Here is a 25,494-nt window from a genome sequence, read left to right as displayed (position 1 = left end):
AAAAATTGCTTACAGCTGCAAGAACTTGCAGGAAAATGAGCTCTTTCCAAATAATGAGCTATTAACCCCTGTCACTGCTGCAGAGTCATTGCAGTGGTGTCAGCCACTGGTATGTCAATAAATAACTACGCAAATTAGAAGTGGATGTAAATTCGTTTCTGTAGATAATTCCTCTTTGATATAAACTGGAACAAATCTGAGTAACTGGATGAAAACACAGTTGTGCTGAATTTGGCTCAGCAGAAAGGAAAGTAGAGGTCCTTAATTTTAGGTTCTCTCCCTAGTTAGCACTATTCACATGCTCATTATTTGGGTCAGAATATAGCTTGTTGAATTGTTTTCCAGAGATATTTCCAGAGCAAGCAAAATCCTTTCGCCAGTCAGGAAAGGAGGGAAGCCCGTGTGGGTACGGAAGGCAGACTTACGGATCAAAGGCCGCTAGCAAGAAGTTCAGCAGTAAGCTGATGGATTGCTCCACGTTGATCTGGTGGGTCGTCGGCATCCGTTTGTTGAGCTGGTAGAAAATCGTCGAAATCACAGCTTCGAGGCGAGCCACGTTCAGTTCGATGTTGGGGTCCAGGTTGTTGAGGGCATTTTCCCGCAACGCTTCTATCACGTTCCAGATGTCCACCAGGTGCACTAGGGGACAGCACACAGACAGTCAGGGGGACACACTCCTGAGCACGACACACTGCAGGGATAACACCACCATGCAGGACATGATCTATGAGTAATGAAATGAATGAATGCGTTTTCCATCACTGAGAATTAAACTTGGCAGAGAGAAGAGCAAATAAAAATCAAATCCGTTAATATGCAAACAATATATTGATATAATTAGTTGCAATAAGTACAACTTCAGCTCAGGAAATCACTCCTCATTGTATGAAGTGTTCAAGTAAAAATCTATATTTTACTGAAATCACTGGAAGGTAAACATATGCTAATTGTTTTTCTGAACCATGCCTCTATGAATACCCATTCAGAAATTACTCTTAGATATTAATTTGCATACCAGATGGGCTTTTCGGAAGATCCTACGAATACGAAGTGCTTAACACACACTGACATTTTGAAAATCCTTTTCAGCAATTTGTACTGAAGGCAAAATATTTTACAGAAACAGAATTGCAATTGAGTCGGGGTAGACAAGCTACATTTAAATAAAGTACACATAACGAGTGATCCCAAAGTCATATTTTGGTCTTCTAAACATATTTGCCAAATGGTTTGTTAAATCTCTCTCTTTGATAAAGTCCTGGTCTAAGCTGAATTTCACGGGGGCTGGTTTTGCCTGCAAGGACAGCTTAAAGGACAATCTCTGCTCAACCCTCACATTGTATCTGAACAAAAATCTTGTTTGCATAGCACTGTTATTGTGACAGAATGATCAGCTTGCTGCAGATTGGCATTTCTTGAAATGGTGGACCATGCCAAAAATTAAAAAAAAACCACACTCATTCAAAATTTGGATTTAGTTCAAACCTGAACTCAAAGAATGATCTCTCTCTTTCTCTTTCTCTCTCGATCTTAAGTATTACCTTTTTTCCTACTAAATTTTCAATGCGAAACAAACCATGAGGCTCAGGGTGCACATTCTCTCTTTTTACTAGATAAAGTACTGTATAGTTATTACTTAGCATGGTGATATGCCTTCATTTCAAGAGCTATCCATATTTGGAATCCACCATTTTATTGTGGATAGAGAAATTTAATTCTAATCCTCATCATTATATTTTTACTTGCGTGGTTTGAAGGCAGTGTCTCAGACTGCAATGTGACATGATAGTCTGGTGGCAGAGAAATGTAAACTGTCACTAGCTAGATAAATGAAACCAGATATACTGTCTTTTTACTTAGTCTAGAATTTTTCCCAGTGGCTGGGTTTCTTTACCTTACAGGAAAAAAAAATCTGCTACTGCTCGTGTAAGCTGCAACACCCAAGGAGGGAAATACAAGTGAGTGGCAATAGCAGCAGCAACTACTTCAGGCATTATATAAAGCACTTTTCCACTTCTTCTTGCTGTTCCCTAGCAAATGATTGGGAAAAACTGCAAGATGTAGTTCCATTGTTACACTTAATTATTTATTTGGCTTTTGTACTAGAAGGAAACTTCTACGGCTGACCTTGTATGCTGTCAGGAGATTGTCTTGAGAGACTCATTCTGAATTAAGCCAGGTAGGTGAGCACACAACTTCTTTTCAGATCCTTTTAATACAGCCATGCCCATTCCCATTCAACCAGTTTTTACTGTCAAGTTGCCACTAAAATAATCTGGTTAAATGGCAGATGAACAATCCCAAGGAAGACAGCTAGCACATAATAACTGCCCCTTTTTGGGAAGCTTCTCCACATGGCTTAGGGGATGGAAGAAGTCACCATAAAGCAGGTCATTGTATGGTCCAGGAGAGAAGAGTTAATGAGAGTTTCCTATTCTGGGCCACCAGTATAAGGCCGCCAGGGAAGAAATACAGAGCGATATGCTGAATGATGCAGCAAATAGCCAAACCGTGAGCCTGTATTTTGTGGCCCTACTAAGAAGGGAAAGGCAAGCAGAAAGCAGAAGGTTAAGTGTGATGTTTCCCCCAAGGTCTGTCTGCCGCTGTCCATGAGGATGGCCTCCGGTAGTTCAGACAAGTAGATGAAGGAGAAGGTCCTTCCACCAGCAGTGTCACCAGGCGGGCTTCTGGGTGCTAGGGTATGCGTGCAACCTGTCAAACCTGGGCTGCAGCTACAGCGGAAAGGTAGCAGTGCAAGAAACTACAAGGCATGAGAAATAGCAGAAAGGGAGAAATACATATGCAGATGGCTAACCTTGACTTGAGGCTACACTAACAAGAGAGCAACCCCAGAAAGAGCATAAACAGGGTTACTAGCCAAGCAGCACTGCTGACAGAGGCAGAAATTACTAGGGCAACCCTATCATAAATACTGAGTAAGGATGTAAAATCAGCACCATTGTGGCCAGTGGGAAAGGAATAAACAGGAACAGACTGTTTATTTGGGAGTGGGTGAGAACAGTAAATGAAAAAGAAAAGAACAAAAGAAAACATGGCAGTGGAAAAAGGGAATATAAAGGGTAACAAATCATGTCATCAGGGCTGCTTGGGTGTACATCTCAAGCAGCCCCACACTTGACCGGTGCAAAGGAACAAACACAGAGGTAAGCCCCTTGTCCTGGCCATTTGCATACCTGGTTTGCTTCTGCAGTTTTGGGGAACTGCAATGGTGTCCCTAGCATTGATAAAAGGCCATCTAGGCAGGAAGAACCAGACATCCAGGCTCCCTAACAGTGAGAACTGAACACAGCATTTTAACTTTAATTGCCACATCCTATTAGCAGAAAACACTTGAATAAGAGAGCATGGAGGAAAACACATGACATAAGGAATGAAGTGGAAATGGGGCTTGGTGTCTTTATTCTTCATGTGATCCAGTACTGATATTATGTGGCTGCCTGATTTTCATGAGTTTCTTCTTTTCCCACTGATCCTATATTTCCCATAAGACAATCATATCCAGAGTTAGTTTTGGTGATGGTCCTCAGAATGGAAATATCCAGAGGCTAGCAGAGCTGGGACTAATAATATCAGTACACTAACACATTTGAGAGAAAAATATTGTTTTTAGCGCTAACTTTAGCTTGAAAGACTCAGAGGCTATCCTGATATTCATTGGTATGCCACAAAGGTAGGGCATGCGTCTAAGAAAGTGATTTAGTGGAACTTACATAGAAGTAACTGTCCCCCACCCACCATAAAGTATTAGTCTCAAGGAACTGCTGTGCATTCGTACCGTAAATAATTTCACTTGGGCTTTTTTTCCAGAAACACTTTGGTTCCACTTGAAGCCAAATAAACAACAATCCTGCTGCACCATTTTATTTTTCATTCTACTCATGAATTTCAAATCTCTTCACAGAGGCTAGAAAGCAAGACTTCCTGGAGGAGGAAATGAAAGATGGACAAGATCCAGGCTTTTTAACAAGATCTGCTAATTTTAAAAGTATCTGTTTAAATACCTAGCTCAAAATCACAAGTAGAGTTTGTTAGACTGCTGTACGGAGGACTGAAGACCCTGGCCTTTACTCAAGTCAGTTGAGACGGGCAGGATTTTGCCCATCTGAATTTAACTGTCAAAATCAGATGTCAAGTGTCAGCTGGTGATCAAGGTTCCCTCTACAACTGGTGAAAGGAAAAGGCATCCAAAACATATGTTTGGAGAAAAGTGGGATGAACAGTGCTTTGAAGGGGCCTCTGTTCCTTCGTTGACACAAAGTGTATGTGAGCTGTGACCTCAGGGCTAGCAAGGTTAACCGAGATGAATCCCACACCTTGTTCTTTAAAAGTCAAGAAAAGATGTCTTCTCTGTTCTGACTACTACATGGCCTAGAATAATTAGTTTTTACAGAAAATATGAATAATAAATATTGTGATCTGTATAAATAGCTACCAGATCCTGTCATAGCCGCAGCCTCCGCATCCCTTGACCTAGCACAGATTGCATCTGGGTCTAGTACCCTACAGAATACTATTTTTAAAAAATTTACTCACGTAGTAAGTATTATAACACGTTGCCAAGTCAACCTATCAATGCCAGGATAAAGCAGAGAAAAACACAGGCCTCTGCAAGCTCCTCTTTATCCATTTGTACTATTAGAAACTTATGACAGTATCAATCTACAGCTAATAAGGTATCTGTAGGGTCACACCCTTTTTAATATAAAAACAGAATATTAATCCTGCAAACTTTGTATAAGCTTACTTTCCTCTCTTTAATTTTCATCCTCTCTGCTACCAATTTCCTACAATATCTGTCATGCCATATATTTATTCATCCATCCCTGAGATTGTCTTAACCTCACTGAAGAAGACATTTCTCCTTACTTTGTACATATTACACACAGTGCAATAAAACCTGAATCTGATTTCTAAGTACTGTGGTGATAGGAAGTTTGCTGCAAAACTAGCTTATGGATGCAAGAGAGCATTCTTTCCCCTAAAATCTGCCCTAATGCCTTCAACAAAGTCAAACTTTGCAAGTTCTCAGCTTTTTTTTTTTTTCTTCACAGCTACTGTTGCTGCTTTTGCTGCCTTGCCCACATTTCCCCCTGAAAAGGGGATTACCCCTCAGCATGAGGAAGATGCCCTTTCTGAAATGGATCTCCTAAGCTGCAGAAAACCGGCAGTTTTTACAGCGCCACCAGGCTATCATTAGACATGAGGAGAAAAGGCTGCTTGTGTATAGCAACTATGTAGTATAAAGCAATTCAAAACCATACAGCCCAGCCAAACTTCGAGGACCCTTCAGGAAGGCTGCCCACTCTGCATACTGCAGAGCTACCCAGGTATAGCAAACCTCCCTCATCTGCCTGCTGTCTGAAACAGATGTAGCTGATTTCCACATGCAATTGCTCAACTACTGTTTCCCCTCCGATTTTTTGTTGTGATTTCTAAAGTCACGGCTATGCAAAACATCTGCATTATTAGATCTTTTACAGCAGACACTGTCTGCTAATTTAACTTTTATATGAGATTAAGTAATATTTAAAGACTGTTGTAGCAGTTTCCATACTTGAGCACGTTCAGCTACAGACAGTGATTAGTGAATGTAAATAAAATTCAGTATCCGCTCAGACAGAAGTGGGACGAGGCAGATGAACAGCACTGCAGATGGCTGCCCTTCACTTCTCCACAGCAATTGTTAGCAACAAATGCACACTTGGAGGAGACACGGCCCAAATCGCAGAGAATTAAGTTTAATGCATGAAAATACACTCCAAATAACAAATGTTATTTCCTTCAGTGAACTCCTTCACCTGTTAAAACAATACTTGGAGAGTGACTGTTGCCAGCACGTTGTAAGTGAATTATTCCGTCCCTTTTGAAGTATCTAAATGTGGATGGAAGACGTCTGACTCAGTTTGAAAGGATTTTTGCATTTTCCTCTAACTGAAAAGCTTTTAGAGACACCCCTGAAGTTTTACATCCTGCCCTTCTGCCCTTACCTGTGTTCAGAACATCCTTTCCTATCACTTTCTATTGCTTCATTACAATGAAAAACAGTAATTAGGAGCCACAGTGCAGAATTCCTCCATCCTACGACTCTGTCAACAGGTTGATTTGTGGAGGAGGTATACTCAATACATCGGGAGAGAGGAGAATTTTGGACAAAACTATGTTGTTTACTACAAATATGCATGGTAATTTTACTGATTTTGATCTTTTTTTTTCAAGAGTTCTTTAGCTTCTTCATTAGGAGGAAATCAATGTATTTTTTAATTTAATGGCTACTTACAAGTAGTAGTTTTCTGTTTGGTAGATAAAGATATATCAATAGCCAAAATGTGAGAGAAGAGATGGACTATTCCCATTTTTTTTCAGCTTAAAGCAGAGAAATTAAAATTTATTTGTAAGGTGAAAAATTAAGTCTTGTTTCCATCATGCAGTTTATTTGGAATCGCTGTGATATACAGAGGCTGTGAGATATAGATAATCTTGGATATATCACTAATCTCAAAGGCGGCAGCTTACTTCAAACATCGGTTGTCAAGAAATGATGTTGCCCTAAGCAAACATAAAAAAGAAAACCGTAGGGGAAGTTTATCTACTAAAAAAAATAATAATAAAAAATAAACCAAAAAAACAGTCTCTGTGCTTAAGCTTTCTTAACATTAAACTGATTGACTAATGCAAAAATCCTCAACTCTTCTACTGTATTTTTGGTATTCTACCTGAACCATTAACTCTACAATGCTATCTTTCCATTTATTACTAAATGAACATGGAAGAGAAGATTACATTTAATCAAACAAGGGAAGAGACTAAATTAGGGCTTTAATAATCAATTCAAATTTACTTAACATACATTAGGTCTAACTAAATCTATTTTAAATATGCCCAATAGATAGCCACAACAGCATTCTGCCTTGACAGATCTTTGTTGGTGAATTGAGAAAAAACTGTTAAGAAAGTATGAATTTAAATTATTTCTAAAATCTAAGGTTTTTATTAAAAAATTTAGTTCACCAATGCTCTTACAGACATGCCTGAGTTTAAACATACTAGCACTGTCACTTGAAATCGGTGGCACTTGTATGCCAGGTATTTCATGCAGATTTCATTAAAAGTGACAGATTTATGCTTCCTTGCCCTAACAATCCCCAAAATATTACAAGATATGTTAGATGACTCTTCTTTTTTAGATTAGAATCTGTGAACCCATCGCAAATCAGGATGCTGGAGCCATTTGTCATCGTTGTTACGAAGCCCTGGAAAGTTGCTCACTCTTCCTGCTCCTCTCCTCTTTCCTGCTGCCAGGGGGGTAGCAGAGCACTGAGCAAGGTGTGCTTTCCCACTAAATGACACCTATCTGTGGCCAAGTTGCCCCTCAAATCCAGCAGCCGCAGCATGCTCAGTGAAAGCTTAACCTACGTGTCCTACCACTATGCAGACCAGTGTGCCAGCTACAATGGTTTGCAATGTTTCACGTTTTCTGGTGCCAAATTACATGAAAAAGAAAATATACCAGGGTGTTGCTGCTGCTCAGGGCTATAAAGGAGGTATCCAGCTCTTTGGCTGGGTATGTCTGGTGACAGATGCCACCCTACATGGCCTGGCACACCCAGGCTATGCTCATTGCCCAAATATCTGAACCTGCACCCTGCCTACACTTGGAAACATCCTGTATGCTCCTATTTCTGCTCCCACATCTCTTGGGCTTCCCCTCTACCTCTCTTATCTACCTCTCTGCTGCCAGACACAGTTTATACAGCACAGGGATTTCTAGCACAGCTGGGCACCCATTAGGCAGCTAACCCAACGAGCTTGGTGTGCCCTGGGCTTCTTCTGAATGCTCTGAAAGCTGTTAAAAGCTCTTGGGCCGGTCACCGCTGCTTTCCAAAAAGTGAGAGTGGTGGGCATCTAGGTTGCCAGCGCATATATGAATTCGTTATTATCAAAATGTGTTTCGTTGCATCTTCCTGCCACTTCAAGGGATTTCTAGGTTGTGTAGATGCAGTGACTGCAGAGTAAATACTATAAGCTTAAAAAAGTAAACAACAAAATGTTCAGAATGCTTACTGCCATGCTATTCTGATCCCCAAATGCTTTGATTTCTATGGAAAATTCAGGGTACTACATAAAAAGAAACCTAAAGAGTTTAGATATTTGTGTTGTAGCTCCATATAATAGTTTCAAAGAGGATGATTCACTGATATATTGATAACCTAGAGTAACCGGAGACAATATTTACTTTTTTGGTTTGCAAAATCAAAGCCTTGTCAAAGACAGCCCATCTGGAGCTGAATTTGGCAGGGGATGTAAAGGGTAACAAAAAAGGCTTCTACAAGTACATCGGCAGCATAAGAAAGATTTGGGAAAATGTAGGCCACTGCCGATTGGGGTGTGGGACCTGGAGCCGAAAATATGAAGAAGGCTGAGGTACTTGAAGACTTCCCTACTTTGGTCTTTACTGGTAAGCTTCATTTTCAGGACAAAGGCTCCTGCGACAAGTGGGACAGTCCGCAGCAAGGAAGACAACCTCAGTGGAGGACGACCTGGGTAGAGGACATTTAAACAGCCTGGAAATACACAAGTCCATGGTACCTTATGAGGGATGCACCCCTGAGGGCTGAGGGAGCTGGCTGATTCACTGCAAGGCCACTCGACTACCTTTGAAAGGTCATGGTAATAGGGCAAGTTCTTTGAGGGCTGCAAGAAAGCCAGTGTCGTTCTCTGTTCAGGAAGAACAAAAAAAAAAAGGATCCTCACCTCACTCCATGGGAGGAGGATGAAGTGAATCCTCCTAAAGTCATTTCCAAGCATATAAAAGACAAGAAGATGACTGGGAGCAGTCATCATGGGGCTATCAAGCTCTCCATGCTCAATCTACCTGTTTGCCTTCCACAATGAAATGACTACCTCACTGGACAAGGCAGAGCAATGGATGTTCTTCACTCTGACTTTAGCAAGGCTTCTGGCACCGTCTCCTATAATCTTATTGAAAAAAACATGGGCTAGACAAGTAGAAAGTGAGGTAGACTGAAAACTGGCTGAACTGCCAGGATGAAAATATTATTGGTGGCACCAAGTCCAATTGGAGGCCAGTCACTAATGGTGTATCCCCAGGCCTAATACTGGGGCTGAAGCTGTTGAACACCTTCATTAACGGCCTGGATGATGAAACAGAGTGCACCTACAGCAAGTTTGCAGCTGATGAAAAACAAGGAAAAGGTAGCTAATATAACTGATGGTCGTTCTGCCATTCAGAGGGACCTGGACAGGCTGAGTGAGGTGGGACTGTTCAGCCTGGAGGAGAGAATGCTCAAGGAGATCTTATCAGTGTGTATAAATGTTTGATGCAAGGGAGTAAAGAAGATGGAGCTAGACTCTTCTCAGGGAAAGGACAGTGAAAGGACAGAAGGCAATGGGGCACTATTTAAAATACAGCAAAGTCCATTTAAACATATGGAAAAAAAGTTCAATGTGAAGGCCACCAAACACTGTGATAGATTGTCCAGAAAGGCTGTAGAGTCGCCATCCTCAAAGATAACCCAACTGGACATAGAGCTCAGCAACCTGCTCTAGGGTGACCCTGCCATCTGTTGAGCCACTGATTTTCTCTAAAGCCATCGATCAAGTAAGCTGTGCGCCAAGTCCCTTTTCTGATACATGCAGGCGAATGGCAAAAACAAACAAACCAACAAAAAACCACCAGAGCCTGCCCTGAGGCACCTTGAACACTTGAGAAAGAGTCCTCTGCATCCTCGAGATGTTTTGTGTCAGGTGTACAGAGGGCAGGTGTGTGGTGTACACTAGCTCAGCAGAAGGCTGGAGTAAGGCAATCCACTTCCGCCTACCCACCCTGCTGATGGATACCCACAGTGAGGAGTGTGCGGATGAGTAACTAAACACTCCGACCAGCCAGTGGAAACATCCTTCCTCCAAACTACTGCGCATATGGAGCAATTCAGACGTTCTTGGTCTCCCTGAAATCACGCAGCTCACCTGTCCACATGGCACACGTCCCACAGGGCAACCTGGACTTTGTGCAAAATGGTGCTTTGAGTCAGTCTGCCCGAGCAGCGTACTACCTGGCAGGACTGGGGTTGTGTGTGCACGTGCAAGCTAACTGCATGCACAGGAGATATTTCTGAATGGCTGCTAAAGCTGGCTGCTGGATAACTAGAAAGCTGTAGAACATGATGCATAGAGCCGAGGCACTGACTTTTTTGGGGGAAAGTTTTAAATGTTCTCCTGTCCACATGTCTAGGCTTGCATCCTTGTATCCTCACCTACTGTTTTGCCCAGAATGAAGTGAGTTATTCCAAAACCTTTTGAGACTCTGATTACTACAGCACATTAAACAAATGTGGCCTGTTGGAAGTGTCTGTCAACTTAGCCAAGAGCTATTAATGAGAAAGAACTGCTAGGATAGCTGTACACTGAAATGTGGTTTTTTCATCTTTAATATGGCACCTGAAAAAGCCACCAATGTGTAAGATTATTTGAAGATCTCCGGTAAAATTCTTCTCTTCTACATTAATTTCATTTACAACAAAAGCCCCTTCTCCTCCTGCTGTCATTTCCTGCCTATTTTGTCTCACCTAAATTAACTGAAGACCGAAGGGGTCTGTGCAGGTGGCAGAAGAGGCCATCAGCCTCCCCAGTGAGCATGGCTAATGACAGTCGATCCTGCAAAGGGCAACGGTGGGTGATGCACCCTGCAGTGCTGGGCTGGGGAAATGGTTGTTGTGTGCTTGTCACCCGGCTGCTGGGAAAGTGGTTCTTTTTTTTTTAAAAACACACTTGGAAATAATTTATTCAAAATGCTGAATGAAGCATGGCATATATAAAATAAAATAATAAAAAATGTAACCCTAAGCCCCTTAATATTTTTATGACTAACAGGAGAGAACAGTTAAAATGCTGTGCCATTGCTAAGAATTCACAAAGCTTAGATCATTTGATTATATACCATTTACCTGTTTTAAAAGTTGAACACATTTATGAGTTAAAGACCAATGTCTCAATAGCAGACCTGTTAATACCTATATCCCATACCCAGGAAGTTTGTAAATTTCGTCCAAAACAGACAAATGGTATTCCTATCTTATAAATCTCTATTATTTTTATATCCCACCTTAACAGTATTCTAATAAGATATGCTTCACTTGAGGCACCATGCAATCAGGCCTCAACCTGATTAAACAGTTCCTTCAAATGGGTTTTGCAAGTGCCAGCCTTAAAATAGCCAAAGAATTCACAGGGACATGAGGTAACAAATTTTGGTCAGTAAATACAGATGGTACACAACAGATTACTCATTTCTCTTAAAATAAAGGCAATTTGCCTTACATCTGAGTTCATAATTCAATTAGTAAAATTACACCATTTCAAATTTTTGATAAGATATAATGCTTTTTTACTACACTGCAGCAAAAATATGTATTAGGAGAAAGCTTCTGTACTCTCAAAAGGAGGCAAAAAAGTCTCCAGGGTTGGGTGATAATGTATCTGCAGCTGATTTTCAAAGTACCATCCCTGCTATATGTATCTGGTGACAGAAACTGAATTATGGAGATTTTCAAAAAAATGTTTCCAGAAAAAAACAACAAAAAATATGGTTCTGCATTCCTATTTATGAGATTAAACTAGAAGTTCAGAAATGACTGACTGTATGAGTAGAAAACCGTAATTTTACAGCCTGGCACAACTCAGATTCTGTGTAACAATCCAAGGCAAAATAGCTTTCGGGAAACAGGCAGGAGGTTGTGCACAAGCCTTCTGTTCACCGTGGTCCTGACCACAGGATGGCACTACTGGGCGCATTTTAGTAAATGCAGCACACATTGGCTATTAAATTTTAACTCTCTACTGGCACAATGTCAAGCAAACTAACACAAATCAAAGGCTGTGTATTCCCACCGCTGCCTCCAGAAAACTGCCTTGTCCACGCATTTAGCTGAATAAAGACTATGTGCTTGGAGATTTGGCTGCGCGAATAGCCTATAAAGGCTATCACATCTGATAGGCAAATAATGCCAAACCTCGGAGGTGGAAAGGGCAGAATAATCTTCATGTTGAATGTCCTTATTATGGTGATAAAGCCTCCTCCAGAAGTATGTTTCTTCATGTGCCAAGTCTGACTAATACCACATCTTTCTCTCTTAAATAACTTTTTTTTTTTCTTTTTTTCCTTTTTTCTTTGATGCAACTGCTCCCAGCTGCCCTCTAACCCACAAAACCTCTCCATACCACAGGAGGCCTTCAGCTTGCTCTGGCACTGTTGTAAAAAGCAATTGTAAAGTGAATGCAAATGTTGGGAAAATGAGTTACTACTTATATTGTTCATTAATTTTGAAGTAGTATGTGTTACCAGTTCTAAAGATGCAAGGTATTATCCCCAATCTCACATTAACTGCTGTTTTCTCTAAAATCCCTGACACTGAAAGCTTGTGATGACAAGAGAATATTCAGTTTAACAGTTCTTTATAACAATTTCTTCCCTCGTGGCCATAGAAAAAATGTTGAGATTACATTCTCAACCTTTAATATTCAGTCATATCACAAAGGTCAGTGAAAAAGAATGAGCACTTATTATACATTCAAAACTGCTTGAAGACAAAACCTTTCCTTGGCCTATCTCCTGTTTTTCAGAGTTTGACTCATGGTTATATATATTTTTTAATTTTTTTTAATCATTTAGGGTTGGCAAGACTGTAAACAGCAACACAAGGTACAGAATACTAATGAATTAGGAGCTGTGTATTTCCTTGAGTATGAAAGATGTAGTATTTTAAATATAAACAGATAATTAAGCTGATCCTTTTAATATTAATTTAAATAATTTCTTATGTGATTTGGACTGAATTTGGCCCATAATATTTTCATCAATTAAAAACAGAGAAATACTGAAGCTGAACTTAATGCCTGAGTAAACTTCGTGATATCAGAATTGTATTTTTCATCCTCAGAACAGAAGGGACACACAAAAGAGAGATGGCATACACTTCTCTCTTCTTTTCTGAAGAGTTTGGGTTAATCCAGAGGGTTTCTGGGAGCACTTGATTTATTTTGGGACAAAATCTCCAAATCTACCTCAGCTGTGGAGAATGAGAGACTCATTATGAAGTAGGATGTTCATGTGGCACACCGGACTTAGGCAGAAAACCATCTTATGTCTGAAGTCATAGGGACAGTTCAGACTTCTATCTCATTTAACCTTTTGTTGAGATTGGTAATGGAGGTGCTACTTACTGCCATTGATTCAGGCTTTCATATTTAAACACCTATTACATTTAAAAGTGAGGATTTATTTGCCTAAAAGTCTTTGGGGATCCGAGCTATAATCAGCCTTGAGATAAGGAGAGAAGTATCCTGCTATCCTGAAGATCCATTTTTTCATATTAAACTCGTTTGAATAGACAATGTCTCATTCAGGCAAACTGTAGAGAACATTTGACTAAAATTTGTCCTTGTGTTCACATAATCTTTCTGCATTTGCTCCCCAGCCATTACTCATATTCCAAGCAGTGTCTTCTCCAAGAACCAGTGCTCCAGTCCCTGGATGAATCATTCAGCAAAGAGAACTCCAGAACCAGGAGGCAATTGTGGCGACTCCCATGTCCGCAGTTTGCGGTATCACGTACTAAAGCATCACATTTCTCAAGGAAACAGGCGTGAGGAATAGGCCAAGAAAAGGAGAAAAGCTCCAGTTGACACAAACATAACTCAACAATCAGAAACAATAAGAAAGGGAACAAAAATGCAGAATGTAGAATGACAGAGAAATGGGATTTAAGTGAAGTTGCACACATCTATATCCTTTCTCCTCTGTGTTTAATGATGTTGTCAGGGCCCCTAGATGGAGTAAGAGTCTCGATGTGTATGGCCACTTATCTGTCATCCTTTATTTTACACATGCAATTCTTAAAGATATCCTACAAATCTGAGACAAAAAAAAAAAAAAAGAGTTTCAAGGCAAAATGCAGATGAATGAAATGTGGAAAATTAAAGTTGGGGAAGATCAGCACCTTTACAAGAGATGCAGTATGATACTAGCGTCGACTTCATGTGTTAGAAATGGCGTTCAACCTCCTCAAACAATATATACCGAGAGACTGATTCACTTCTTTCCTCATGTCATAGTAGTGTCAGTGAGTTCGACAGACTTACTTTCAATTTACTTTTTGTTGGGAAAGAAGACACCTACATGAACTAAGTAAGGGCTGAACATACACAGAACTTGCACTAGAATTTGCCCCACTTTGCAGAGAGATGTACCAGAGACCCCTGGCAGCTCCACTGCAAGCTCCTCTTGCAGCCAACAACAATATCACAGATATAATCCAGTTTGAATTTGGCCTAGAAATGGATTAATTCAGCACAAGGAAAATTGTCTCTGTAAAGCTACTGTTCATCATAAACAAGTCAATGCTGGGAAGCTGAATGTTCATTGTGTGGAGTCCCAGAACCATACTGAGAACAACACACACTGAGGACATTATGCTGTACAGTCTCTTCACACTTACAAAACTGGGAAATTATTTTTATGGCCAACATCTTCTGTTCTCACAATTTGTCCTAACATACCAGATATATGCTGTAAGAAATCCTCCACTAAGACTTACAGAAAATGATCCTAGGTACAGCTGGTGGGTAAAAATAAGAGATAACCGTTAAGCTAAAGCCTGCCTTTGAATATTCTGAGGGTTATGAAGTTGACCTACAGCATTAGAGATACACAAACTGACTTTTGATGTGACTCTGGAAACAAATTAACATGGTTTTAGAAGGAAAAAACACTCTTTGGGAATTACAGAAGAAGTAATTTATAGTGAAAATTATGTCAGGCCCTACACTTTGAGTTTTCTTCTTTGGACTGTTTGCTCTATTCACCCTAAAGAAGCCCATAATTGCTGACAACATTCACCACAGACAGACAGCAAGTCTGCTGGCTCCACAGCAGTTTTATTTGTAAGAGTTACTGGAGACAGAGGCTGAAAGGGAATGAAGCGGGGAATGAGGAAGGGCAGAAGACAGATCAGACATTTTGCAGAGGAGGTAACTGTTTAGGCTGGAAGGTGGTGCAGACGGTTCAGTTAAGGTGGAGGAAAGCTGCATAGTGCCTAGTCATTCTCCAGAGCTATGTGATAGCATCCAAACTAGAACAAAGAAAAGAAAACAGGAAAAGGAAAAGAAAAAAGGAAAAGGAAAAAAGGAAAAGGAAAAGGAAAAGGAAAAGGAAAAGGAAAAGGAAAAGGAAAAGGAAAAGGAAAAGGAAATGGAAAGGAAACACAAACCAAACCACCACCACAACAAAAACCACCTCAACAAAATTCTCAACTCAGCAGACGATATGGAGAAGGACACTTTGAATGCACTGTTACTACACATGGATGAGGCAAAATGCTGCAGCTTATCTTCTCAGGAAAAGTTTTTTGCAAGGGCATCAAAACTGTCCTCTACTCTCTGCAGAAAGCAGGTATGGACAGATCCCATGTATGACTCCTCAAGAGTTTTCTGCTTTGAGTCCAGAACAGAGGCAGGGCAAGCTTGAGATGATGGACTGAAGCTCCCTAGGAGTAAAGAACCACGATCACCAAACTCACTGATACCTGCTCCAAGGAAAACTTAGATATTTTTTTCCCTTTCTCACATAAATATGATGTCATATGGCAAAAGCAAAGCAAAACAAAACAAAACAAAAAACAGTGAATGACCAACATGTGACAGGCATGAAATCACACTGCTTAATGCACTCTGGCGCCTTCCTATCAAAATACCTGAACTAGACAGCCCAGAATAGGACAGTGTAGTGGATTTACGTGGCAAGGTTTTGGTGGGGGGGGCATAGGGATGGCTTCTGCAAGAAGAAGCCAGAAGCTGCCACATATTACATACGGGCCCCGCTGCTGGCCAGAGCCGAGTCAATAAGCAATGTTGTTTGCACCTCTGGGAGAGCAGATGTAACAAAGGGAAAAAATCTGCTGCACACAGCATCTGGGAGAGCGAGGAGTGAGAAGCAGCCCTGCAGACCCCAAGGTCAGTATAGCAGGAGGGCAGGAGGTGCTCCAGGCAGGCAGCAGCAGTTCCCCCGCAGCCTGTGGAGAGGCCCCTGGTGGAGCAGGCTGTCCCCCTGCAGCCCATGGGTCCCACACGGAGCAGATCTCCACGCTGCAGCCCGTGGAGGAGCCCCCGGTGGAGCAGGTGGATGTGGCCTGGAGGAGGCTGCGGCCCATGGAGAGCCCCCGCAGGAGCAGGCCCCGGGCCGGAGCTGCAGCCCGTGGAGAGGAGCCCACGCAGGAGCAGGGGGTCTGGGGGGAGCTGCCGCCCGTGGGGGACCCGTGCTGGAGCAGTTTGCTCCTGGGGGATGGACCCCGTGGTACGGAGCCGTGTGGGAGCAGTTCTTGAAGAGCTGCTGCCTGTGGGCAGCCCCCACAGGCTCAGTTTGGGAAGGACGGCATCCCGTGGGAGGGACCCCACGGGGAGCAGGGGCACAGAGTGACCGTGAGGGAGTGGCGGAGACGAAGTGTCAGGGACTGACCGCAGCCCCCATTCCCTGTTCCCCTGTGCCACTTGGGGAAGGAGGTGGAAGAGGGTGGCTGGGGGGAAGGTGTTTTCGGTTTCTTTCCTTTGTTTCTCACTTCTCTAGCTTGTTAGTAATAGGCAATAAATCTTACTGTTTCCCTGCTCTGAGTCTGTTTTGCCCATCATGATAATCGTTGAGCGATCTCTCCGTCCTTATCAGAACCCTTGAGCCCTTTGCATCGTATTTTCTCCCCCTTTCCCTGTGTGGAGGGTGAGTGAGTGACCGGCTGTGGTAGAGCTTGGCTGCCCACCTGAGTAAAACTAGCACAGGTTGTGAAAACACAGGAATGAAACAAAGGCTCAAGTGTAAGACTTTGCCTGAAGAAAGTGTTCTTGCAGCCATGAGGGTAACATGAAGGAGAGAGCAACCAAGAGACCAAGGGCTGAAGAGAAGTCAGAGATAAAACACATGCCACAGGTAGTAAGAAGAAACTGAAGAAGGGGGAGTGAAATGATGAAGGGGGAGATTTAGAAATACAGCCTCAGGTTGAAGGGAAAAAAACCAAGAGGGTCACTGAAGAAAAAGCTCTCACATGAAGTGATTCTGTTATCATCACCAAGATATCCTTTTGTTTTCATGAGATTGTATGTTTCTGTATGTTTTTGTATGTTTTTGCATGTATCTTGCAATTTTCGCAATGTCTAGAAGAGTACTAAGCTAATACCTGTTGTTGTTGTTGTTATTATTATTATTATTATTATTATTATTATTATTATTATTATTATTATTATTATTATTATTATCTTTTGTTTTAAGTCATTAAGGACATTGGTCTTCCTAACGAAATATGGAAATAAGATGCACAAGCTTTCTGGTTTTGGGTGACTAAACCAAAGCATGCCAGGTCACAGGTGACTAATCCCTGGTGCCTGGAGCAAATGTTCAGTCATCAGCTGGTGAATTGAGCAGACTGGCCAACCTTAAGCCTGTGTCAGAAGAGCCATCAGAAATAGCACAGCGAATGGCAGTTTTAGCAGAGCTCAGGAAGTCAGTCAGACAAGGTTTTCAGCTAGGATCCGATTACAAAGCTGTGTGCATCAAGCCCCGGCTGAGCCACCTGTGTAGTGGAGGGCAGTCTATCGGTGTACCTGGGACATGGCCTAGTCTACGTGTCTGTCAGCTACTGACTCAAAGGATGCCAGTTCAGTTATCTTCCTCTGTAAAGGACAAAATAATATTATCTGACATTTTTTTTGCAACTCAGTTCTTAACAGGAGCTGCTTGGAATAAGGGCATGGTTGAAAAGTCAGTCTCTAAGCACATGAGGAGTTGTAAGTTTAAGATACACAGCCTTGTTCGGTTCGTTTTTCGTGTTTTTTTTTTTTTTGACATTGAAGTGAATTCCAAATGTCCACTGATAGGTCTTGTATTAATCCTGTACGAGACAGAATTGTGGTGGTAGCCTTTAAAAGCAAACAATCAGGGACATCTGAGAGACCACAAAACCCAGTCCACTTTGTGCCACCACTGAAATAAGGCGGAATTTGTAATAGTAGTCCCTCTATGAACGTGCCAAATACACAGGTTATATGCCTGCTCTCTAACAGCTATTAAGATCTGTAAAGCATATTAATAGACTTTTACAGTTAAAAGGAGAAGAAAAGAAAATCTGAACCCATTTTCGGGATATTGTTCTGTGAGTGAACACTTACAGACTAAAATCCTTATGAAGGATTTGTCTGCAGGGAATATGCTAAATCAAGCCCTTTTGAACTTTTGATTAAATAATTGATGCATAATGCAGAATGTATAATATATGCATCCTTTTCCCATAGTTGCCTGGAAACCCATATGGAATAGTACTAGCAGTTCCAGGAGCATTTAGTCTCTAAGTCGCTAGTAAAGACAAAGGAACAAAAAAGTTTTTAAAATCATTAGCTCATCTTTCTTTCCATTATTCAAGTACTGCAGGATACCAGAATTAGTAACTTACACAATGGTATTGTGGGTCTTGTAATACGGAGTGATTTTTCTTTTTCTTTTCTTTCTTTTTTTTTTTAAAAAAAAGCTATATCTTTTGGAGTCATATGAATGACTGTAAGTCTCAGATTCTGATAAAAAACAAAGAAAAACTAATATTATTATAAATTAATGGTAATAAGCAGATCATAGAATATCCAAGAGGATCAACAGAGAATAAAAATAAGAAATCAAATTTTTAAAAACATTTATAGAACTTCTAAGCAAATCTCCCAGAAGACTACCACTGACTATCTAGAAGATAGTCTAGACTATCTAGAAGAATATGAAGATACCGTGATCAAAAATACTAGAGGCAGATTGTTTTCACAAGAAATAATGTTTCAAATTGCAGGCAAGCAGACCTTTTACACTTCTCGAATATGCAACATTGCTTGTCATTCAATCTGATTGCTCTGTGACCCAGCCTTAATCTATCTTGTGCTTTACTGCTTCCAGGATGAAATGAAAAACATGATAAAAACCAACAATGAGAAAAGAGCACTAATCACAGAACCCTACAATGATGAAGGATTAAGTTATTTAACTCAACTCTATAAATATGATAATTTGGTGCCTCCATTTCTTATGGTCATCCTAAGGAAAAAAAAAAAAAGAGGGACAAGCACAAATTGCACAGGCTATACAGTCCTTGAGAACTAAAAGGCAGGATTACTGGGAATGATGGCCTCTTGCCACAGCAAGGATTTTCATGGGATTCTTGCACACACCATCAAGCATTTCTTGTGGACTCTGGACTCCATTTAACTTTAGTGAAAGTTGATACTGAGTCAAAGAAATAATGGCTGTATGGTCTGGTAGTGAATCATTTCATTTAAGTAAAAGGAAGCTGTTGTGAATGCCTGAATCAATGAACATATAACTATGAAAGATTTGGTGGGTTAAATACCGACAGGCCAGTCCTGAACACTCCTAAATATCTTCTAGGTTTGTTCAAAAAGGTCCCAAAAAGGCAACTTTTTGGATACTTAAGATCAGAGCATATTTTCTCATGATGAAGAGAAAGTTGACACGACATCTGCTATCAACTTCCTAAACCACTGGATAGAACGAAGGTCACAGCACCATTTCCAGAGTGGAATAAAGACTTTCATATCCTTTCCTTTTACTCAAAGTACCAGATAATGTGACTTTGCATTTTGCTGTGAATGGCAGATTAAATGGGTTGTCTTAAGACAGTTTAAGCATCAGCCCAGTACAGAAAACAAAACAAACAAAAACCTACCAGTAATTTTATTTCAGTTTAATAAAATCATATTTTAAAAAAGTGATTGCCATCCTGAGGAGGGCCTGTAGCTCATACAGGTTGATCTCATCATTTTATACTAAAATTGCCAGTTACTAGGACAAACCAGTTTCAGCAGCTTGCTGTGGCATTACAGGAGGTATAAGAGCACAGAAGGAAAAAAGCTCTAAGTATCTAAAAATAGTGTGTTTACAATAACTGTCATTCATTTTCAGTGGGAAATTATTATATTTCAGGAGGGTGAGAAATTATTCTAACTTAAAACAAGTGTAAAAAGGCAGATCAGATCAGAAAGGCACCCAAGAGGACGTATGGAGATTAAGCTGACATGCCTACATGGCTGGCTGTGACTACTTAAGCCCAGAGGAGGTAGGAGGAAGGGCAGGGTGGAGGTGGAGGAGGCTGCTCTGGACATTCACAAGGTCTCCATCACAGTGGTGGCAGCTCCGCTTCCTATGTGCAAACAGCTGTATTATGTCTCGGATAAGACAAAACAAAACAAAAAAAATTACTCATGCAGAAAAAATATTGAAGGGAGAAACAAAGACACTGAAACCCTAAAGTGTTGGGATTAAACTGTCAGAGAAAGAAGCTTCCTTTTTGTTTGCATTAATTAAGCCGTATATTACAATCATCATCATGGCTTTAGATTCAAGCTTTCAACTGCCAATGATTTATTCTGATCTAGGGAAATCAGCAAAATTTGCTTTTTGCAGCCAGAGTCATAGAATAATCTCACAACATGTTCAGAAAAGTTCATTAAGGACAGCAGTAGTTTTCCAGCTGTACAGCTCTGTATTAGTGAGTGATGTTTAATTGTATAATGGCTTTGATTATGATATGTTGTTATGTTCCACTCCTGCTGCCACCATAGCCCAGAGGGAATTTGCATGTGAACATGGTATTTCATCTCAGATTGTTTTTCTGTATAAACAAATCGGTTTTAATAAATTCACTGGAAATCAAATATTAAAATAAACCAACAGAACAATGATGACTGGGGATTACTACAAATCATACTTCTTCGTGTTTCCTGAATACGTGAATGTTGAAAGATGCATGCAGCTGCTGCCATCGGTCACTCACGCCTTCTTTTAGGAAAGCCTTATTACTCTTCTGTGTCTGAATGCTATGGATAGAGAGCTGTAAGTTAAGATGGCATCTTCCTTGCATGGTGAGAATGTACATTGCATGCTTCAAAACCTATTTCAACACACAGGAGGTCAAGCAAAGTACAACACCCTAATGATTGACTTTGAGCAACGTTGGGTTTGTAGGGTTTTCAAGTTCTGTGACTGTTGCAGACCTCATAGTGCTCGTATTTGCTCATCTGTAGTTTTTCCATCTGCCCCCTTGACAGTGGGCACTATTTAGGTTCTCCTTTAAAGCACACTGGGAAATCTAGGTGATGAAGTAGTCAGCTAGCTGCATTTTGTACATTTTGCACAGTACAGACTGCAATAAACATGTAGCACTTTTGATCAGGTTTCTGCACCTGCTTCCTGTCTGTTTTGATTATCCCAGATAATGAAATTTAACCTCAGATGATTAGGGTGCTGTTATTTCTGAGACTACATTCAACACAAAGACCCAGTAGAGCAGCCATGGTCAGCTCACATGCTCCCGCTTTACATTCTTAGACCTAAAGATGATGCAACCAGCAGTAGGGTTTTTTTTGAGGTCCATCTCTCCAAGACTATTGGAATTCATCTGAAATTATTCATGCCCCGGTCTCAAGATCTTCTCAAGATTTTTCTTTTTAGCATCAAATTTTCTTTGATTTTTTTTCTTTTTTCTTTTTTTTTTTTTTTACAGAAGAGGTATCTACATCTTGTGCTAGTCTTTATGATTAAGAGAAGACTACTGCTATCGCAATAGCTCTATTTCTACAGGAGTTCTGCAAACTAATAAGCAAGTAGCACGTAATAATCTCTTTCTCTACCCCACATATCCTCAAAGGTACCTACACTACCGACAGAGTTTGTCTGTTCATTACTTCTGTGCTTGGAAATTGTAATCAGAAATAGGGAAGCATTAAGTGAGTTTATATTCATGCTGCACGAGTAAAGTTTCCCAGGTTTTGGAATTCCTGCATGTAGAATTTGGGATGTCATGGATTGCATTCCACATTTGGGCACTAGCAGATTTCAGAGGTGTGCCACCAATGATTTGTAAATGTTATTGTTATTCATTGGTAGCATCAACATAGGAAAAGGAGAATGCTTAAATCTGAAGGAAGCTTTCTTTAAAAGATAGCATTGCCTTTTTTTTTTTCAAATTTATGTACATATTTTCTGACTCTTTATGAAGAATTTCTTGCTTCTCTGAAGAATTAAGCTGGACTGATTTCAATTCCATCCTGTTTGACAAAGAACTGCAATGACTGGTATTGATTTTTCTCACTCTGCTGATTTTATTTAAACTGGCTGTTGGTTTAAATGCTCAGAGAGATTTCTATAAAAGAAACACTTTTCACATGCACAGTAGTTTTCCTAAAGTTTTATAGAATTATCACAAAGACATATATTTGCAGTTTTGAAGAATGTTTGCTATGTATCTTTAGTTATCTTCCTATTGTGAAAATGAAATAATTCAATACTGCAATTAAGTTGATCAACAAGTGTTAGTATTCAGAGCATGACGTATGTAGTGGCATTCTGGTAAATGGTGGTAAATTGTCACCTCCCCTATAATTTTGGCCACATAGTCTAACTAGTTTAAGGAGAGATACTGCAAGAGAGAACAGCCCTTAGACTGTCAGCGCATCTTCGCCCGTTACACAGCGCTTACCTCACCAGAAAAACCCACTCTTCTGATGAAGGTTTCAGCAAAACACTCTTTTGTAGTGAGAGAAGAATTCACAGAGGGAGACAAGGAGATGTGCCTGTGTCTGTCTGCATTAAAGACAGCAGAAACAAACATTGCATTGTTTGCGATAAGTGTAGCTGCCTGATATCCCAGGACTGTCACACACTGTTCTATGCTAATGGGCACCTTTGGGTAAAAAAGCTGGTGTTAATAAAACCTCTGCTCTGCTTTTCTTGGAAGAGCCACTTCTGGCACTCAAAGCAGCTCTTTGCTTCCATCCTCATACACCTCCAGCCTGCAGCCAAGAGCAGCTCCTGCAATTTATTAAATTAGTTCTTTTAAAGAACCCCTTAAATACATTTTTTCCGAGCAATTTTTTTCCCAGTGAGCCGTGGCTGGCATAAGTGAGTGAAAAGCTGGTCGAGGCAGGGCAGGAGAGCACAGCTGAAAGCATGGCTTGAGTGACAGGAGGTGCTATCCACGGGGAGTGGAGTGGGACTGCCTTAGAGCTTTTTCTTTTTATATCCTCCCCTAAATGAAACATCTCACATGCAGCAGAAGGGTTTTTTTCCCAATGTCACTTTTTTTTTTTTTTCCTCTTGAACATATTATTGGGTGCTGCTTAATGGCAATTTCTGTAGGAAATAAAAAAGAGTCACTGACATGAGCAGGAGGTCTGATATTAACCATTTCAGGGCAGCTCTTGGTTCAGTGGCTCTCTGCTTAGAAGCTCTGCATCGGACAGCCATTGCTTGAAATCACATCGGGTAAATGAATGACGTCTCTTCCTACTAGTAAGAGTAACCCATCTGGAAGAACAGCAGTCAGACAGAAGCAATGCGAAGAAAACTGTACTTCATGGTGAAAAGATGTGTGCAACTCATCCCATTCCAGAGCAATGGAAATTATTCTCCTAGCTCATCAGTGGTAACCAGAAGGCAAGCAGTGTCCATGAGGGACTTGGCACAAACTGGCAAACTGAAGGGCATGTGCATTTGTTCACTACATGATGAACAGAAGGAAAAGTTCCACGTAAGCAGATCCCACTTGATAAACATGAGGAACAAAGTTAAGATTAACAACCAATATTTTTAATTAGCCAGCCACTCCCAACTATGAGGCTATTGCACCTTTACGTTTGTTTTTTTCATTTGCTTCATTAACAGTTATCAAAGTAATTAGTGCTACAACTTTGCTATCAGTATGAACTTCATTAGATATCTCTGTCACTTCAAGTTATTGAACTATAACCATGAAAATGAAGTGGAAATTTCATCCACTTAAGCATAAAATATAAAAAAAATAAAATTAACAACTGAATGCAGCATAAATGTGTCTTTTGATACATTTCCTTTTGAATGGCAGAAGACAGCTGCTGGGCAGGTACTAAAACCCTCCTAAATTTTATGTCTGGCAGCCTGCTTACAATGTGATACGAATCTTACTTCAGCTAAACACAAATTAAAAATATTAGAAGTGTGCTGGAGAGGTGACTGAAAGACCAACTCTGTAGCTAATTATCTAATAAATACTCTCCAAAGTCTTCCGCCACAGCTTGGCCACTCTAGTATGTTTGGACAGCATAAATTAAATATTTCTGTAACACAGATGGATGTAGGCTCAGAACTAGGAACTCTGTCCCAGGCGGGTAATCCCTATCTACACTGAGCATTTCTTAATGTATTTACCACTGCCCGTAACACAAAGTGTAGCCAAGCTATCACTCTAGTTTAAACGTGAAAACCAAAAAACTTGTTTTCTCTGCATTAGTCCTCTCCCTCCTGTTACTGCTGACATGAGTTCCCATGGGTAGGATTTTTTTTTAATTAAACTTAGTGTGGAAAGGCCCAGTAAAGCACATAAATCCAAACCCACCATTCTACGTAACTGCACAATATTTCAGACAGAGAACAAATGATACAATCCATTACAGATTTTATATGCATTTTTCCATTAAAGTTTATAGCTTTTCTCATGAATGTGTTCATAGAAGTTGAAGCTGTAAAGGAAGACAGACAGAATCTCAGAAGAAATGCTAAAAAGATCACTAATTAAGCGGGAAACTTCTCAGGAATGAAGCCTAGAAGGTGGAAGAACGACATGCAGGGATTACAAGCAGATTCCTCCTCTTGGAAGGGATCTCTCCAGCCGACCTCCTGGAAAAAAGGGGCCGACTAATGTTGCACAGATTTGGCTACTAGCCAAATAGGCTAGAATCACCATCTCTCCTTCACAGAGTTGCTATAAAAACACTTAATTTGCAGGATTGCTGGAACTCCCAAATATGATTTACAAGAAAATTGGAGAATGTAGTCAGCATACATATTAATTAAAGCTGTGGCTTGCGTGAAGACCCACACTTCTGTGACAGAATCATGGGCATATGTGTGACAAGATCCTTACCTAAATAAGCCAGTATTTAAAATCTGCCCAGGTACTCTGGTTAGTGGCTTTTTTTGCCACGCCAGATCCAACTGTTCTTTATTGTGATGGATCTGAGGGACAGACCGTGGAGTGCGACGGACAGCTAATTGCAATAGTGTATGAAGGAAGTGCTGACATACTTACAGTTGCATTTCTTCTGAACAAATCTGAGCTTACACGCTGTTCGGTAGGTGGACAAACGAATGCGATCCAGATCTTGAGCCCCTAGTGGAAGAGAATAACAGCAAAATTTGTATGGAATATAACCTATGTGTACCTTTGATAACGGGGAAGCCAGAGAACAAAGAGGACACAGGAGCCGACTCTGTATAATTATTTTCAAGGTTATCTCCTTTGCAGGGAGATCAGTGAGGGGAGGGCAGAAAGATGGGGAAAAGTAGGAGCTACAGTGTTAAAAGACTTTTATGAAGGAAGGCAAGGA

At 40.6% G+C, this 25,494-nt stretch overlaps 1 protein-coding gene across 18 annotated transcripts in view; it reads right to left on the bottom strand.

Moving 5' to 3' along the window:
• The window catches only part of DTNA (dystrobrevin alpha), a 234,486-nt gene that overhangs the window by 69,178 nt on the left and 139,814 nt on the right, over positions 1 to 25,494 (bottom strand). For all 18 annotated transcript variants that reach the window (XM_080578415.1, XM_080578412.1, XM_080578423.1 and 15 more), the window contains 2 exons: positions 25,197 to 25,277; positions 426 to 639 (listed from right to left, as the gene is read on the bottom strand). In XM_080578415.1, the coding sequence (XP_080434541.1) occupies positions 426 to 639; positions 25,197 to 25,277 (295 nt within the window). The remainder of the gene's footprint in view (positions 1 to 425; positions 640 to 25,196; positions 25,278 to 25,494) is intronic.

This window comes from Anser brachyrhynchus, assembly GCF_964034855.1.
Source record: "Anser brachyrhynchus genome assembly, chromosome: 2".
Classification (NCBI taxonomy): Eukaryota; Metazoa; Chordata; class Aves; order Anseriformes; family Anatidae; genus Anser; species Anser brachyrhynchus.
This window is presented reverse-complemented; position numbering and strand designations above follow the sequence as displayed.